At 32.6% G+C, this 19,229-nt stretch overlaps 1 protein-coding gene across 1 annotated transcript; it reads right to left on the bottom strand.

Annotated features, from left to right (window-relative positions):
- Positions 1-4,326: 4,326 nt before the first annotated feature.
- LOC126722814 (protein SRG1-like) lies at positions 4,327-7,268 on the bottom strand. Its single transcript, XM_050425955.1, has 3 exons — positions 7,060-7,268; positions 4,875-4,971; positions 4,327-4,557 (listed from the first exon to the last, which is right to left on the bottom strand). Exons 1-3 carry the CDS (start codon positions 7,266-7,268, stop codon positions 4,327-4,329), a joined length of 537 nt encoding a protein of 178 aa, XP_050281912.1.
- Positions 7,269-19,229: the final 11,961 nt, after the last annotated feature.

The raw sequence follows: 19,229 nt of genomic DNA, 5'->3' as shown, positions 1-19,229 counted from the left end.
CACATTGGTCCCCTTCAGTCCAATTTGGTCCTGTTTGGTCCATTCTATCCACTTCTGTCCTATTTTGTCCATTAGTTCTATTCAGTCCATTATTTCTTATATAAATTTTATATTATATTAAAAATATACCAAGTTTTGGTAGATTATTAAAATAAATTTTAAATTTCATTTTTAAATTCTTGATTTTTTTTTTTAAATAGAATTTTAATTGGAGTAGAATTTTAAATTTGTTGTAACTTAACTAAGAGTTTTAGCAAAATGAACTATAGTCAATGTAGAATTTTAAATTTATTGAAACTTTTTTTCAGAAGAAAAATTTCTTAAAACCTAGTTGTATGATAAAATTTTACTTAGAAGTACAAAGAAGATAAACACTTGAAGAAGAGCCGACCGAGAACACAACACATCGCGTTTTGTTTGGTGAAGTTACGGTTTAGATTTTTATAATAAGAAATATATAATAAAAAAAAATTAAAGTTAGGGCTTAGGTCGGTAGATTCTAAAAAGAAAAATGAAAAGTTAGGTCAACCCCAAATATAAGTAGGGACATATTATATTATAAAGTCTTGTTAATAGGTGCCCTTAAAACATTTACTAATGGATCATTTTAGAAAAGTTTTAATATCACTTTTATGATTAATATAAAAATTGTTAAAAAATCAATTACTTTTTTATTTTCATATAAAAAGTTTCTAAAAATACTTTATAAACCAATATCTCTAGGGTATCTGATAATTTTTCTCTATATTGTATTATTCATTCCCTAATTCCTACCTACGCTCACATAGCCACAAACAAAAAATAGGTATCATTATTATTAATTTACTCAATTGTAAATTCTATCTTAATCTTCTATTATATGTGATCTGATTGTTGCGGTATTCAAAGGATATTATAAGCATGTTGGAAGAAGAAGTTTCCTCTGTCCAATGGAAGATATCGCGAAAGTAATACTAGCATAGTTCTCATCAAGGAAAATATAGGTTCAGATGAGAAAGACCAGTCTATGGTAGTTGTCTTGGCACTACTCCTTGGCAGCTCTGCATTTCTTAATATCCTATTCTTCATAGCTAGTATTGTACTAAGAAGCATGTGTGTGTTTGAGGATTCGGGTGGAGATGCAGGCCTGGGCAATTTTTGAAAAGGTAGAGAGTAGGTGTGGTAATTAAAAAATTATTAAAAATATTTTTATTTTTATTTTCTATATATTTTTACTATTAAAATATTCTTAAAAAATTATAAAAATTAAAAAAAATTACGCTGTGGAGGGTACAACGAAGGCCACATAAGTGGAAAATTAATGAAGCAATATCAGACTGGTAGTTTTCAACTGAAATTGGAGGACTCCAACTTGGGTAAAACCGTAAAAGTACAAAGTCTTGGAGGGTACAAAAAGTGTCAAACGCATTAGTTCCTGTTCAAAGACAACGCCATAGACTATGGTCCATAGTATCAAACTAGAAGGGGAAATTGTTGGATACTTTCAAGTCCAAGTGAAAAAAAAAAAAAATGAAAAAAAAATTCCATTGATTGATCAATCATAGTTCGTAGTGATAGAAAGAAAGATAGAGTGATGAGTGAGGTAGGGGTCCAAGTAGTGGTAGAAGGCATCCACTCGAGTCCCACTCAGGCTGTCCTCTTTCTCTCCGGGGGGGTGCATGATTCAATGCCGAGAGGGGAGATAGAGAACAAAGAGTGAGAGAGAGCTGAAGATTGAAGTGAAGAATGGTGCGTAAGTGTATTTTAAGAACTGAGATAGTTTAGGGTTTGTTATTAAGTTCAAACGGTTTTGCACCTTTTTTTTTTTTTTTTTTTTTTTCGGCCTGAATTGTCGGTTTTGCCCGATACGGCCCGAGTCGGCGCAAATCGGCCCGATTCAACTCAAATCGACGCAAGTCGGGAAAAAAAAAAACTGGACATGGCACCGATGCGCAGGCAGCGGCATCGAACGCAAGTGCAGCGGCCGTTTTTCCGCGTCCGTACATCCCAGGTATTGTGGCTTTTATCTACTTGTAAAGCAAAAGGCTGAATTCACAATGGAATATTGATAGCACACTTGCAACAAATGTGAGAAGCTATACATATAAAGAGCTCGAAGAAGCAACCAGGGGCTTCAAGCAAACAGTGGGAAAATGTGCTTTCAGAACTGTTAATAAAGGGGTCCTTCCATCAGATTCTAAAATATTTGTTGCAGTCAAGAGGTTAGGTAAGGTGGTAGAAGAAGGTGAGAAGGAATTCAAAACAGAAGTAAGCGTGATCGGTCAAACTCATCACAAGAATTTAGTTCGTTTGCTCAGTTATTGTGATGAGGGGCAGCACCGGCTTCTAGTATATGAGTACATGAGTAATGGCTCTTTAGCTAGCTTTATCACCAAAGAGTACAAATTGCTTTTGGAATAGCATGAGGCCTAATGTACTTACATGAAGAGTGCAACATCCAAATCATCCATTGTGACATAAAACCTCAAAACATACTCTCAGACAAGTACTATGACATAAAGCCTCAAATCAATTCTTTTTGTAGGTATTATTTCAAGTTTAGCTCAAATCTCCTATATTTTCTAGTGGATTCTAAAATTCTCCTTTTGGATTTGAGGATTATTATCTTGAAGCAGACATGCTCTATATCTTGTAACTTTCCACTTGGGTCAACTGCATATTTAGCAATCATTTTTAAAGGTTTGGTGCAGCACACCTTATCTTATTTTTATTATGGTATCAGAATTTGGCCAATGTCTCTTTTTTGAAGTGCGTTTGACTTTTAGTTTTTGGTAATTTATTTACATAGTGTTAATTAAAATACATTGTTTTTAGTAATTTTTATATTAAATAGATGATAAAAGGCTCAAAACCAGTTTATTTCTAAAATGTTAAAAGTTAGATTATTTTGCAAAAGAGAAAGACCAAAAAACATATTTTAAAATCCAAATGGATAAACAAGATTTGAATCTTTTGAGTAGAATTGTGGTGTGTCTTTGTATTAAAACCTATTTCTCTCTCCCTTGTGTGTGTGTGTGTTTGTTTCTCAAAAAAAGAATCCAGCTTTCTTATTCCATTTTTAGAAACTTTTACTGTCAGACTAAATGTAACCCACATGATAGTAAATAGTCCATTTTTTTTTTTATTTAATGAATAAATATTAGTCCTCTTATTCATTATTCTAATGATACTACTCTCATTTTAGAGTTAGGAGAAAAGTAATTAGTAAGAGTTTTTTCCCTCTTTTCTCTAGTGTTATATAAATTTTTCCAATTTTGTGTGTATTAGAAAATCTCTGGAAACTTTATTTTGGAGATATGAGGAAGGTAGCGGTTCTATTGTAAGGTTCATAGCCATGGAACTTGGACTTGAGGTTCAAAAATTCCCTGACACATAAAAGTGGATTATAATGTGCCTCAAATTTGGACAAAGCAAAGCATCACTAGTAGACCAAGTCAACTCCTAATAACTTAAATCGTGAGAATTTTATAATCTGAGTTGGATTCGGTTGAGTTGTGGACAATTTGATGGGCACGGAAGTTTATTAATTTGTCTTATTAATTAATAAATTTAGGCTAAAAGTGCTTTTAAGCATGCTTTTGGCTTTGATGCTTTGAATACTTTGAGCCTCTTTTTTTTCTTCTTTTTTTCTTTTTTTTTTCAGGGCATATAGTAGAGAAAAAGAATGTTAATCTTGTAATGTTTTATATTTGTAACTTTTTTTTTTCTTTAGATTTTATTAGTCTTTTTTGTAATATTTTTTTTTTTCATTTGTTTCTAAAGATATTCATGTACTTTTTATAACTATTTTATTATATGTCAAATTTCTTTTTCCTTGATTTTTCATTATTTTTCTTGAATTGGTAATTAAAGGACCTTATTCATATGTAAAAGAGAGGTAAAAGAATAAGGAAGAAGGGGGGGGGGGGGGAGAGGTAGGGGTGGAAATAGAGAAATGTACATCATTATATTGTGAAGCTTTTGAAAGAACGTGAATTGTAGAAGAATGATGGTGTTGGGTGAAAAATCAATAGTGTCGTAGAACATGGGATCTATTTCAGACACATCAATCCATTTGGCAAAGTATATATATTAATAAATATCAAACAGATTTCTTTGTTCTTTCTTTATTTCGTTATTTTTTTCCTTGCAATTTTCTTATGCTAAGTTGAAAATATATTGCATGCATTGCATGCCTTATCTTTTTGCCAAAACAACCAAAATCTAAAAGCTGTTGCACCCATTACTTAAATGTTACAACCTGAGCTGAGAAGGGCCAGTTGGCCTCTTAGATTAAGTCCATTGGAGGGTTCACCATTAAATGCCCAATTTATGACAATTAGATTTTCAGGCTATCAATGAATGAACTTCAAGCTTCCGATTGTAAAAGTCATGAAAATACTTTGCATTTGTTAAGGTCCTGTATACAGGTGGGCTTCCTGACATGATAAGCTTCTCAACTGGTCCAATATCCACTGATGAATTGGGATAGCAGAAAGTCACGATTGACAGCCTTTGTTTTGACTTGTTCACCACTGCTCTATGATCTGGGGCTTTGTAATTCCCCTTGCTTATAATCTACATGATCAAAGTAAATGCTATAAGTTTGTTAACTATGTTTACCTTGCATTTGTACTTTTTCTACTGCAATCTTGTAGTCTGTTATCTTCAAATAATTCGGGTGTGGTTATGTATTTCAAGGAAGTAATCATTTATTTAACGACAAAGGATTTTACGGTACCATAACTCACATTAAAATTTCAGAATACTAAAGAGATATTATACATAAAAAATAAAATAAAATAAAAAAATTTAAAAACCATAGTTAACAGTACATATCTACAATATTGCTATGACAATCTAACAAATATTAACATGTAACTTGTAGTATTTACCTCCATGATATGGCCAAGGTTTACAACAATTGCACCATTGACAGGTTCAACATTAACCCAGTTTTCGTCTTTCAAAACCTGCAATCCTGGCGTATCGCTGCACTCAAGTAAAAGAGTTATACAGGAGATGTCAGCATGTCGATTAAGCCCAATAACACGCTCAGGTTCAGGACGAGGAGGATAGAAATTCATCCTTACTTAGTACTTTCCTTCTTTATAAATGTCTATTTGGCAAAATTTATTTTTACCAACTTATTTTACTATTCAGTTTATTTTTGTTACTATTTATGGATCTTACTGTACTATTTCAGCTAACTTTTACGTTTATCTAGAGTACTTTCAGCAAAAAGTTTTCAGTTTCAGCAAAATAAGCAGATCCCAAATAGACCCTAAGTGTCACAAATTAAATTTTTAAGCCTCAAGTCCAAGCCCCATGGTTATGAACCTCACAATAGAAACTGCCACATTACTCATATCTTCAGATTAAGTTTCCAAAGTTTTTCTAATTCACACCAATTAAATTGAAAAAAAAAAATTATACTCCAAAAAAGGAAAAAAAATGTTTAAGTACTTTTTCCAAACTCTAAAATATGAATAATGAATAAGAAGACTATTTATTATTATGTGAGTTCCATTTAACTCGGTGTTGATACCCATTTTCGTGACACATTTTGTATAAACCCGATTCAACCAAGCTCCACTTCCTTGTGGCTTAATTCATGTATTGTATTATATTTTATTCTTTTAAGCATGGCCCTAGCCTATGCAACTTACTAGGGAAATTTGAGTAAATGTGGTTTGGAGGGTATAAGTCGGTTTCCTTTCAGACCTTTTGCATGAGCCCAGCCCATGCATGCTACCAAGTGGGCAAGAGACACTAGTAGCACCTCTGGCTCATGGAAAAAGTCTTGTACACGAAATTTCCACCCCAAAAGAGCTTTTATGCTCTAGCTGACTGTGGCCCAACTTTTCTGCTCTACCATTTTTTGCCTAAAACACATAGCTGACCTTAAGTGGCATGCTTTGTCTGCTGCAACAACCAAATGCAATCTCCAAGGACTTTCCATGTCTAGGAAACATCAACCCATGAATTTAGGATACTTTATTTCCCAAATTATGCAAAAGCAAGGCATCTCTCTTACCTAGTTAAATCAAACCTGGCCATAACTTCTTTGATTGATATCTTGGGGTTCAAAGCCTCTTTTATTGACCAAAAACAGTCAGTTAGAGCACCCCAAGTTCATTACAAAAGGCCTCAATCAGATTCTAAAGGAACAAAACCACATTTTCCCTATAGAGCTGAAACTTGAGAGACCACTAAGTCAAGAAACATTCTCACAATTCTAAACTTTAGGGATGGAAATATGGGTACAAGGTAACCTTCCCTCTCTTCCTCACAACCTCTCTTAATTTCCTCTTCTCGCTGACTATGGGTCAAACTTTCGAACCTATTATGTTTTTATGTTTTTTCTACACTTTTGTTAAACCCATTCAACCAACTAACATTTTCGCAATTCTGAAGCATAGGGGTGGAAATATGAGTGCAGGGGAACCTTCCTTCTCTTCCTCACAATCTCTTTCAATTTCCTCTTCCTGTTGACTGTGGGTCGAACTTTCAGACCTGTTATGTTTTTATGTTTTTTCTGCACTTTTTTTATTAGCATTTTGATTCTCTCTTGTCAAAACACCATTAGCCTTTTGTTCATTATACTTTTGGAATTTTGGGCTTGATTCTCCGCAATAAACACTTCTAAAGAATCCAAGGGAAGATTTGGGCCGTTCTCACATTTTCAACCCTTGTCACAAAAATGTTCCCGACACTCGGCAGGTAAAATCTCTTATAATTAAATAAGGGATTTGGATTCAAATTTCACCTGCACTAAAAAAAAAGATTCAGTGTAGGTATATCATAGAGACCAATCCTATCATATATATATATATATATATATATATAAAAGACCTTCTAGTTTAGAATATCCTAGATATTTTAGTAATACCGTTAACACTATAGACAACACTTTGGGAAAAGAAAATCCACTTCACCCATATATGATGACTTAGATAAATTTATGCTTAAGCTAGCATCCCATCATGTGAGCATATTGCTAGGTGTCTATATCTATATGCATGAATCATACGTGTAGGTATATCAATTGGTCAAACGTATGACTCAGTTAGAATTTACCTGAACTCTTGAGGGTTTTCTGGCCAGAAATTCAAATTTCGATTTTGAAGGGAAAGAGTTTTGAGGAAGAGCATGTCATTCCACGGTAGCTTTTGTTTCACAGAAGTTACAAATGCTTGACCATAACCTTCTAGACTTCCTGGTTTCTGAGCACAACGTTTCTTCTCTTGCAAAGGAAGGTCAAAGAACTTTTGAGCTTGCTCTCTCATGTTGCTTAGTGATTCATCAAAAACTCCGTGGTTTATTATCTGTGAAAACTCGAATTTGTATGAAAACACAAGAGCTGTTTAGACCCCCAAATTAAAAATTACGGCTCAGTTGATTTTTCTCTAACTTAGATTAAGTGCGAAATAGAGTAAACGCGAGCGAAAAAACAATAAACTACTCTAAGCCATATTCATCAAATATCAACAATAAAATGAAAACTAAAAGAGTATGGAAGAAGGATGCAAACACAAATAACACCGAGATGTGTTATCGAAGAGGAAACTAAAGAACTCGGCAAAAAACCTCTCCGCCGCCCTCCAACTGGTAATCGATCTACTAGATAATAAAGTTGGAGTACATGAATAACAAAAGACCCTCCAAGTCTAGTCTACCCAATGTACTTGAGCCCTCCAAGCTCCTGCTACCAACTGACTTAACGAAGCCTTGTCTTCTCTAGCTCTCTGGATCACACAATACGCCCAATTGCATCCGCCTAACCTCACCGGCTTCTTTTGGCAAATCTCCAAAGCTTCCCAAGCTCCAAAACACTCTCTACACTCTGAATAAGTGTGAGTTATGTTTGAATACAAATCTCCTCTCAATGTATGAGAATGGAAGAGGGAAGGAGAAGAGGCTAGAATGATTTATCACTAAGGATGAGTTGCTCTCTCTCTCTCTCTCTAAAGGATGGGTGTGTTTAATTAAGTTTGAGTCTTCACCAACTTAATACTAAACTCAATACAATAAAATCTCACAAAATACAATAAACAAAATTAAAGCAATTACAACACTTTTTGTCATGAAATAAAGCTAATATAAAACATAGTTGTAAATCACAACTTTATCATATGCAAGATTAAGGAATAAACAAACTATTGAATCATGTTTAAAGTTTAGCAATGATTAGTACATACAGTGTTTTAACCCCAGTAAACATCATCATATATGATTGGACTTGTAATAATGCATTATTAATACTCAAAAAATTGACTTGTTTGGATCTTTCCTGAAATTGAAACTTGTCTTAATGTGGCTATGGATAGAGTTAAGTGATATTCATTTCTAAAGCACATGTAACACACATGGTGGGTCTCACCATTTTAACATCTCTTACTAATTAGTATATAAGTGGAAGAAATATTACTTTTATTATTTTGTTTTATATTTTGGACCAGAACTCTTATTTTTTAAATTGAAAAAAAAAAAAAAAAAAAAAAAAAAAAAGATCTTGGGCATGTGAGTTTATTGTCTCCGACTCTCTGGTCCACTTGAACCCTATTCATGAATGATGTGGAATCATGCACATAATTAATGGGATATATTAATGTTTGAACTCTCAACTTCAAACACATAAGGTAAAGAGTTGGTAGACTTCTTACCACTAAAGCATCTCCACAGGTGGTGCTTACTATATAATTACCCTAATAATAATAATAATAATAATAAGTAATTACTTTTGACTCAGCCAACAAGCTTTCGATTCTTTTTGACTCTACTATATTGAAAAATCAAATTAGCATAACTGAAGGAGGCAAAAAGGCTTATTATCTTGGCAAACGGTAAGGAATTATGGCTAACAAATTTTCAATCAGAAGACCTCCATGTCATGAATGCATTCCTTGTCTACTATTTTACTCTCTTTTTTTTTTCTCTCTCTCTCTCTTTTTTCTTTTTTGAAAAATATGAAAAACTATCAGTCAGTCAAAGGGCAATAAAATCTTCTTTAAAAAAAATACTTTTAGAACACTCTCCCTTCAATTTAATTTACAATTATTCTGAGAGATTCAAGATAGCTGCACAGAAACTCTGGCTTGTCTCTATCATATGCTTGTAATTTATACATATCTTCTTGACTGAAATTTTCCTCTCTATCCTTACTCGTCATGCAGGCATGATGGTGTTTTTTTATCTATTATCTATTACTTCATTTAGAAGAAAAAAAAAACAAAAAAAACAAAAACAAAAGGCAAGCAAAATATTTTATTATTTCATAAATTAGACTTTATGCATGCATATATGGTTCACTAGGAACTGCTTTCTCAATTGTTTAGTAATATCCTAAAGTGCCAGTGTACATTGAATTTTGAAATTATGTTAACTAGCTACTTAATTAGATATATATATATATATATATATATATATGGAAAACAAAGAATAATAATATAATTAATGAGATTGCATCTTAATGAACTGTAACATGAACTCTGCACAGTGCACATGAAAACAAACATAACCTATTTGAGCCACATATATAAGCTACAATCTATTTAAGCCACATATACAAGTCATATTCATTATCACTTTGTTGGACATCTGATTTGTCTTCAAGAGCCCTTGAAGTTCTTGCGATCTATTTCATATCATAGAAAGTTGCTTTTAAGAAGAAAGCATGGTCTTTTGAAACTCATTAATTAGTAAAGAATTTTGAGAATAAAGATAAGAGAAGAAGAAAGAGAAAGTGCAGTTATAGAAGGTGAATTTTGATCAATAGGAAGAGCTTCATTAGTATATGAACAACAAAAGCCATAAACAAGCATGTTTTGATTAGAAATATCTAAGCAAAATATTCCTCAAGATCATATTTTTCTAAGGTAATGAAGGAAAATGAAAGAAAAGCAATATATATTACCTAATGTTCTCATATTATAAGAAGAAGAAGAAGAAAGAACAACAACAAAAACGAAGTACTAGTGCCTAATGTTTTTGTATTAATTACCTGAAAAACTCCCCATTCTTGACATGCAGAGTGAAGCTTTTGGAGCTCTTTTTCATTGAATTCTGGGTTGACCAACTTGTTCATATCAATCAAAGGTACACGAAGAGAAGGATTGGAAGGAGTTATCTGGTCCAAGTCATCCCTTACATATTTAAGTGGCACCTTATCAAGCCTTTGGATTGCAAGCTCTTGAACACTTGGAACTGGTAGAGACCATTCAAGGCTCTCTGAAGGTGTCAAAAGCCATTACTCAAACTCTTTTGGTTTTTGTTTAATGAACTGGATATTGTGCTATAGTCTTAGGAGAAATTATTAGGTCCACCAGGAGGACTATTGACGTGGTCCTCCTGACCTCTCAACTAATAAAATGTTATTATTTATGCAAATGTAACATCATCTAGTGTTTTTTATTTTTTATTCATTATGCTAATTAGGAAGCTCACACATATATTTATATAGATGGTATCATCTCATTGGTCAGGGAGGACCACTGAGATTGGTCAGGGAGGACCACATCAGCAGTCCTCCCGGTGTAAATAATAATTTCTCATAGTCTTCAAAACCCTTACCATAAATTAAGAAAGAGAGTGTTGTTTTTGGCTTTTTTTATTAATTACCTATTTTGGTGTCATAATGAGGTTTGAGAATATTAAGAACCCCGCATGTTGTTTAAGATGCGATGTTTACTTTGAATAAATTGCTTCAAAAGTTTCTACTAGAGGAGTTGAATATTGAATAATCAGCTATAGGTTATAAAGTTCAAAGGCCTTATAACTGAATTGACACCTCTCCATGCATAAAATCCTTGGGGGTCTAGGAGGGAAAGGGTTCGAACTGCAAAGTTAGCAGCATGATGTAATTATCTCTATTAAAAAAAAAAAAGTTATAGGCTATAAAGTATGTACTTGTCTAAAACTAATTGGTGTTCATATTATTGTTGTGGACTAGAAAGATTCACATTCTCTCTTCTACAACAAAATAAAAAATCATATCATTGTTGTGATGAAACAAAAGGAAACAAAAACATGTATAGTTGTGATTCTTTTATCTCAAGTTTAGTAATCCTACACTCAAAAAAAAAAAAAAATTCAGCAATCCTTTTTATTTAAAAATAAAATCAATGATCCTTAATTTTTTTTTAAATGCAGAAAAAAAAAAAAGATTTTCTCCACTTGATAAATTCATTTTATGATATAGATTAAATATTACAAATATAAATATGTACCAAATGTATTATAATATTACTAAATATTCAATATGATTTAAATCAAATCTTATATTTGTGTTACGTTTTCTTTATATGGAAAACAAATGTTCAAATCTCTCTTCTACTTGTTATAATAATTGATTATAAAATAAATAACACTAATAAGTGTTGTATCATTTAAAAGTTTAAATGATGTGGTATTTTGTATAATTAATCTTGAAATTGACTCTCTTCATTCTAAGTGAAATTAAGAGGATCTTGTTCCTCAAATCCACTTATTAGACTTTTGTTTTAGGAAGTATGAAATGGATTATGACAATTAAAAGAATTTTTTCCTATTTCAATCAATTTTAATCGCAGCGATAATTAAGATAACAAGAATTAATATTGTTAAGCTAATAATAAAATCAAAAAGCAGTACAAAAATCCTATAATAAAAGTCATTTTGAAACTATAAAATACCTTAGCAGAATAAAAGTCTTTTTTGTTTATGGAAAAGTAAAGAGTCTTTTTGAAACGTTTTTCCTTTAAATCCATCCACCTCTTTAAGCCCAAAGACAAAAATAAAATAAAATAAAATAAACCATCCACCTCTTACGCATAGATAGCATAGTTCATTTTCTCAACGAATTTAAGAGATTTCTTTATTTTTATTTATATTTTAAAGCTCATGTACAAGATCCCTAGCTATATTATAATTTTTTTGTTGGAGTCTTGTGGGTCCAACTATGTGCAAACACAACAACAAATAGAGTAAGTATTGTGTGAGTCGGATGTCTCAATGACATGTGGGTCCCACGTGTCATTGAGACATACATCTCATACAAGAATTTTTCCAACAAATATTACTAAAAATATTAGAACCTATGAACCTAAGAAGAAACTAGCCTCATGTCTCTCTTTTTTTTCTTTTTTTGCCCTGAATCTTAAGACGTAGTTTAAAAAGTATTTATTATATATTAAAAAAAGTAAACAATGTTTACAGTTAATAGATCTTGACAAGAAGATAATATTAAAAACGATTTTTTTTTTTTTTGAGAATGAATTAAAAACAATTTTAAAGTAAGATTTTTTTTTTTTTTTTGTGAGATAAAAGATAGATATAAAGTAAGAGATGTTAGTTGCAAGCTTTTATATTTAATGGACCAAAATAACAAAGAACCAAAACTTGAGGGACCAAAAAGTATTATAACTTTTTTTATGAGAAACATAGAGGCAAACTTCATTAAAAAAATAAAAAGTATTAGAACCTAATTAAAAACTTTTGCATTGATATTATTGAATTGTAAGCAAGTGTCATTATACCCAGTTGTCCTAGATGAGACAATGTCTTTTGAAGTGTCATGATTGGCTGATCTCTTCCTCAACATTGATTAAAAAGGTAAGTATAAAATACACATTCACCTTGGATTTCAATTGTGACTTAAAAAAGGCAATAAGATGGTACTATAATATTCCTTCACATTCATCTTGGATCACATCTTCCTATCTCTTCCCCCTCAAATTGAATAATAATGATGATGATGATGATGATGATGATGATGCATCATCACACCAAGGAATTCAAACATGCAACACTGTTAGTGAGATTTGAGTGCTAAGGATCCAAACTTGCAAGATAAATAACTTATTACTTCCTAGAATTCTGTTAGTTCTTTGGTTTCTTGTGTTCAAAATAGGAATATATGAATCACTTTTTCTTGCGAACATTCCTCCGGGAGGCATAAATTCTTTTTTTAGGTAAAAAAGCCTAAAACATATAAAAATAAGCCAACAAGTAAAAAATTTACCGAGCTTGCAACTTCAGTGGAGACCACCGGAATAGTACTAACCCGCTCAGCAAGTAGAACGTCATACACAACTATGGGACCCACTTGTTTCAAGCGAGATGGTGTATGGTGTATACACCTAAGACAAGGAATAATTTTCCGTTAACTTAACTCAATAATAATATATATAGAACTCCAAGGTTAAAAAAAATAAAATAAAATAAAAAGGTTAAATTATATTAAAAAGTAAAAACAGGTTAACAAGTAAAATTTACTGAGCTGACGGCTTTATTTTTTAAAAAATTTTCTTTTTCCATCCCAATTTGTTTATCCTATTTAAAAAGTCAAACTTTTAAAGGGAAAACATCATTTATTATCTTGTCTGTCTTATAAAAATGTATAAGTTTACAAAACTACCCTTAAATAAATTTATTAGCTTTTTAAAAAAAAACTTATTCTTAACGAGGCAACTAAAATTAAATTGATTTTTTTAAATATTAGTTAGTTTTCTTTTCAAACAGTTTTGAAAATAAAGTAGGGGTATAATAGGAATATTAGTAAACTAATAATTTTTATTTTTAGAAACAGGACAATATTTTGGAACATCCCAAAATGGTATAGAGAACAAACAAATTGGGACAAAAATAGTAAAAAAAAAAAATACTAAGCTAACGACTTCCATGGAGACCATTGGAAGTGTACTAACCCACTAGGCAAGTAGGTCACACGCATATGTGAGACCCACTTTCTGTATGAGTGATGATGTATACACCTGAAATAAGGTATAAATTTTGTTATTATGACTCAATAATAATATATAGAACTCCAAGATAAATAAAAAATTTAAAAACAAAGCTTAAGAATCTATTTAGAATCTGCTTATTTTGTCAAAATTGAAAACTTTTTACTGAAAATACCGTAAATATAAGTAAAAAGCCAAAATATTACAGTAAAACTCATAAATAGTACCAAAAAGTACAATAAGATTTATAAATAATAAAAAAAAATTAAATAATAAAATAAATTGACATAAATAGTCTTTATCAAACAGAATCTTAAAAGCATATAAAAACAACACAATAAGTAAAATTTACCAAGCTGCCAACTTCAGTGGGTACCCCCAAAACTGTACTAATCCACTCTAGATTATACCCCATCGGAGGTAGGTCCTAAAGCACAACTTTCCTTTTTGAAGCACAACTTTCTATTTATTATTAGTTTATAAAAATATATAATAAAAGAGTAGCAGCACAGTCCCCATGAAATCCCCCTTAATCATGATTAATATTTCTTAAATCATTTTTTAATATACGTTATATTGAATAAAAAATAAAAACCAATTTTCTCTGTTTAGCGTGCTTTGTATTGGCTGAAAAAACTAGTCTTTTTTTATACTATTTAGCTTATTTTTGTTATTATTTATGGATCCTATTGTAATTTTTGATATTATTTATGAGTCCCACTATATTAAATATGGGTTTGGATCCGCGTTTCCAAACTCACGTTTATGTTTTCTACCGATTTTTTTTTTTTAGCGCGTAAACAGTGACATCACATGTGAGTACTGTGCAAGGGCCAAAAGACATTGTTCACGCACTGTTCATGGGTTCCACGACACTATTCACCCATTTAAAAATTATTTTACTACATTGTTTTCAGTTTTCAGTTTCAGCAAAAATAATTTGTATCCAAAGTCCAAACAGACCTTAAATGTATGTTTGAAAACAGCTTATTTAGCTGAAACTAAAAATTTTTTGCTGAAAGTATGTAAATAAAACTAAAAGATAGTTGAAATAGTACACTGACACCCATAAATAATATCAAAAAGTACAATGAGATCCATAAATAATAGTAAAAATAAACCAAATAGTAAAAAAACTAGTTTTTTAACTCAATACCAAACAAGCACTTATTGAACCACATCCAAAATTAATTCATAAGCACATTTATCGAACCACTTCTTTATCTTCGGTTGTTCTGATCGGCTTTTCTTTGTAATTTTTGGTCCATTTCCTTTTAATGGAACATCTCTTTTTTGCACTCCCTGAGTGCCTACTTCATTTCCTTTTAAAATTTTAAAAAAAATTTTTTTTTTGGCCAGAATTAATATATTTAAAGATTTTTTTTTTTTTTTTATAGATTCTCAAAAAAAAAAGATTTTTTTTTTATACTTTGGCAATCTCTTTGTTTTGTAGAAAATTGGATATTCTAAGTTTAAGTATTCATTGAATTGGAACATTTAAAGAAAAACTTATGTGACAAATGAGAATATATATATATATATATATAAGTATATTACCAATACACACCCAATCATTTTTACATGCTTTAACATATACAATGTTTTCATAAATAAAATAAAACATATACAATGTAATATAAGAGAAATAAAATAATGAAAAAAGCTAAATGAAATTTTTTTCTCTTCTGTATGTATGATAAAGTAGAGTATGTCCTAAACTTTAAATCATAAAATTCATAGTGTAAGGACACGATTTGTAATGACCCGTAATAGTGTTGGGTTCGCACGTAAAAAGGCCCAAACAATATCACTTATAGAGCGTGGGTTTGAAAGGCTAGGCCCCAGTCACCAGACGGTGGGTTTTTCGTAGTGTTCATACATGGTTAAGCCGTTTTCACCCTAGGAGTCCTTCTCCTGGAGGCAGGCTGGGAGGCTCTGGATTTTGGCCATTTTTTCCAGCCTCCTTCTTGGTGCACTAACTTTTACATTATATAGTCCTTCTTGGTTGATCTTAGCCCTCCACTTGTTGGTCAGGCAGGTGCTTACTTCTGTACCCGTCCCATCAGCTGTCCCTTCTTACTTTCTGTTAGTTGCGATGATCGAAGTTACACCGTCCAAGCGTCTTTTCTCATTAACATGATCAGGATGCTGGCGAGTGCATTTAATGCGGAGGGGACGTATTTTCCTTGATCCAATTTTGCACTGTACCTCCACGTGGGCCCCATTCCACTCACATCCCCTTCAGGGGGCTGTTCGGGGATAGCCTTCATCGAGACGTTGCTCTTCCCATTGAAGTCCTGGAATGCCGAGGATAGAGTTGTCCTCAGCTGTTCCCCTTGACACCTCGGCCTTTGATCATTCGTCCTCGGCACACGACCTCCTCGGCACGGGCCCTAAGCCCGGATAGAGCGTGGGCCGGATCATAAGCTCCCCGGCCCCACACATAGCATCTTCAAATGAAAACGAACATATTTATGCATTCTTATACCCCGAACTCACTAAATGAAAAATAAATAATAATGTTTCTTTTATTTTTTTTTTAAAGACGATTATGAATGAGATTAACTTATCATATATATTATATAAAATTGAAGCCTAATGAAAATCTAAATTCAATCCCAATTTGCTTCTAATTGTAATCTAATTTGATACCAAGTTTACGTTTTAATTTAATTAATTTTTGGGCCAATGTATATATTCACTAGCGTCACTGCGTCAGTGTCCACAGGCCTGATCCTTCCTCCACACATGAGGATAGGGTCGAAAGATGCAATCAAAGGAGGACAGGCTGCTTCATGGATTGTCTCAATATTAAAATCGAAGATACCACAATAATCATACACATTTACCATGTCAACTACCTTATTATCACTGCACTCTTCAACATTACCAAACATAAGTTTTTACTTTAAAACAATACATACACACAAAATATAAACTTCCATCATTTTTTTTTTTTTTTAAATCAACCTATACCACACATGTTTCACCCTCCCATTGGTTCACTTAACCAAAATTATAAAAAAATTAAAAAAATTAAAAAATAAAACAAAACAAAACAAAAATCACCTACTCTACTTAATCTAAACTCAAGTTATAAATCACGGTTTAAAAAAAAAAAATGTTTAAACCCCACATTTTAGGGTAATGGAAATGGAATGTAACACTAACAAAAAAATTTATGTAAGGTTATTACATTAAAGTGTGACAATTTGATTTATTTGTTTTTAATGGGTGTAGATGTCGTGTCATATCCAATCAAATTGCCTTGTTATCAAATTTTAACTACTTATCAAATTTTAAAGAGATAAACTTATAAAAATATCCTCTCTCTTTTTTTAAGCAATACTTGTACAAATATGAAGGGCCGAAAGTGGGACAAAAAAAGAGTAAAGCACTTGTGGGGGAGGATTTTGTTCCACGCCCCGCAAGCTTATTGTCCTCTTTGGGGAGCCAAGTCCGAAAGGTTTTGGTTCTTGGCCCCAAGTATGGAATTCCAGGATTTTCACCTCAGGCCAAGGGGTGTAGTAGTGGTACACTCATGGTTGCTCTAAGGGCTTATAAGCCATGAGTGGGGCGCATCTCCAACCGATGTGGGACAAAGGTGTCAAGCCAAAATAGTTACAAGGCAAAGCCCTTGACCTGAGGTGAAAATCCTGGACTTCCGTACTCGGGGCCGAGAACCAAAACCTTGCGGGCTTGGCTCCCCAAAGAGGACAATAAGCTTGCGGGGCGTGGAACAAAATCCTCCCCCACAGTACTATTATAGTATTATGCTATTAAGTAAAAGGATGAAAAATGAGGATAATTTTGTACTTTTTTCTTTAATGTTATTCCTTTCCCCTTTTTTTATAACCAATTTGGAAGGAAAACAATGGTGGACTTAGGTGAAAAACTTTATCCACTCTCATTTCACTCCAACCAAACGTCAGAACAAAGGTTACAAACCATGCTCGCATAAGGGTGTGGGGGGGGGGGGGGTTGGGAAAGGAGGAGAGGAGGGGGGAAGTGTTATAGCATGTACGCCAACCTCAATGGTGTTTTAGCCAAATTGACCTTAAAAAAAAGTTGCATTTTTTTTAGTCAACCTATTTTCTATTCACCTACATTAGCCTCAAGACTTTATCACTACTCTATTTAAATGTTATCTCTATCCTATTTCTTTATTCATTTAATCATTTACACATTTGTCACTTTAACTGAAGCATCAACCTCCATCAAACCTAGCCTAGAATCATATCTTTTTAGTAGTGCCAACAACTAATTGACTCAGACTCAACCAATTTATGCGTCGTAATCAACTCTGTTGCAACCCCTCACTTTGCCTCTAAGTCCCACAAAGTCCTTGCAATCAAATCACAAATTTTCAATCTCTATCCCCAATCTTAAAGCCCTCACTACCAAACCAAGTTACTTTAAATTCTCTAGAGCCCCTATCTCCACCTATACCAACCCTATGGCTTGCGTGGTGGTTGGATTGTTATTGGCGTGGCAGCGATGGCCCTGAAAGAGTTCATAGCAAAACAAATCCACATTAGGGTGGACTGATGGTGGTCTATGGTAATGGTGTGGTGGTTGGAGAAAGATGTGGGCTGGGTTGCACTGACATTAATAGGGGTTCTTCCACCTTAGGCGAAAATGGTCAAATACCATATTTGGCGAATATAATTAGTGATTTACCACCGTTTGCTAAATAATGAGTGAAATACCACTCTTTTGGAACTCAAGTTCTTGAAGATCGAGTTTTACATGTAACTCAAGTTATATAAACTCGAGTTATGTGCTGACTTGACATTTTTTTTTAATTAAAAAGTCCACATGGAACTCGAGTTGTTTGCAATGTGGACATTGAGCTTTATAAAATCAAATTCTATGAAAATTTGAACAAGGGAATAAAACTTGAGTTCCCAAATTGAAGTCATCCACTCCTCTAATACTGATCAAAACAAGAAGTCAGCAAAAACTAAGTTGTATAGCATTAGTTAATGCTTTTCCAAAAACAAGAAGTCTGTGATCTCTCTACCACTGCCCCTCAACTGATAGAAACACCTGCTGCCCTCTACAACTAGTCACACTAGCATTGGTACTATCCTGCTATTACTCTGATCTACTACTTGTACATATGCTTTACAAAGCATAAGCAGTTCATAAGACTATTTTGCACTCTTAAACATCAATTTTATTTCTATGATATAAGAAGTCACACATAGTATGCATAAATTTTTTTACATAACTTAATCTTATAGAGCTCGAGTTTTATTTATAAGGAACTCGAGTTTATCAAACTCGAGATCCACGTGGAGCTTTTTAATTAAAAAATTGCAGGTTAGTGGGCGCCATTATGGAACTCAAGTTTTAAAAAAGTGATAAATTACTAAATATTTATCAAACAGTGATAGATTACTAATGATTTCGGCCAAAGATGGTATTTGGTTATTTTTGTCTTCTACCCTATCCTAAGCAATTTTGTCGCAATTTGTGAATGATAAAGTGTTGAGGTTGATGCGTGATGACACTTTTATTGATGTT

The sequence above is a fragment of the Quercus robur genome, chromosome 4 (assembly GCF_932294415.1).
Source record: "Quercus robur chromosome 4, dhQueRobu3.1, whole genome shotgun sequence".
Classification (NCBI taxonomy): domain Eukaryota; kingdom Viridiplantae; phylum Streptophyta; class Magnoliopsida; order Fagales; family Fagaceae; genus Quercus; species Quercus robur.
The sequence above is the reverse complement of the archived record's forward strand: the minus strand, read 5'-3'. Positions and strand labels throughout refer to the sequence as shown.

What these genes read in the sequence shown, in the direction of transcription:
- LOC126722814 (XM_050425955.1), bottom strand. Translation starts at nt 7,268, where the DNA reads ATGAGAGAGCAAGCTCAAAAGTTCTTTGACCTTCCTTTGCAAGAGAAG. An exon ending in GAAAACCCTCAAGAGTTCAG is followed by an intron (nt 4,972 to 7,059) that starts GTAAATTCTAAC and finishes ACTTGAGTGCAG; the next exon opens with CGATACGCCAGGATTGCAGG. An exon ending in ACCTTGGCCATATCATGGAG is followed by an intron (nt 4,558 to 4,874) that starts GTAAATACTACA and finishes TTGATCATGTAG; the next exon opens with ATTATAAGCAAGGGGAATTA.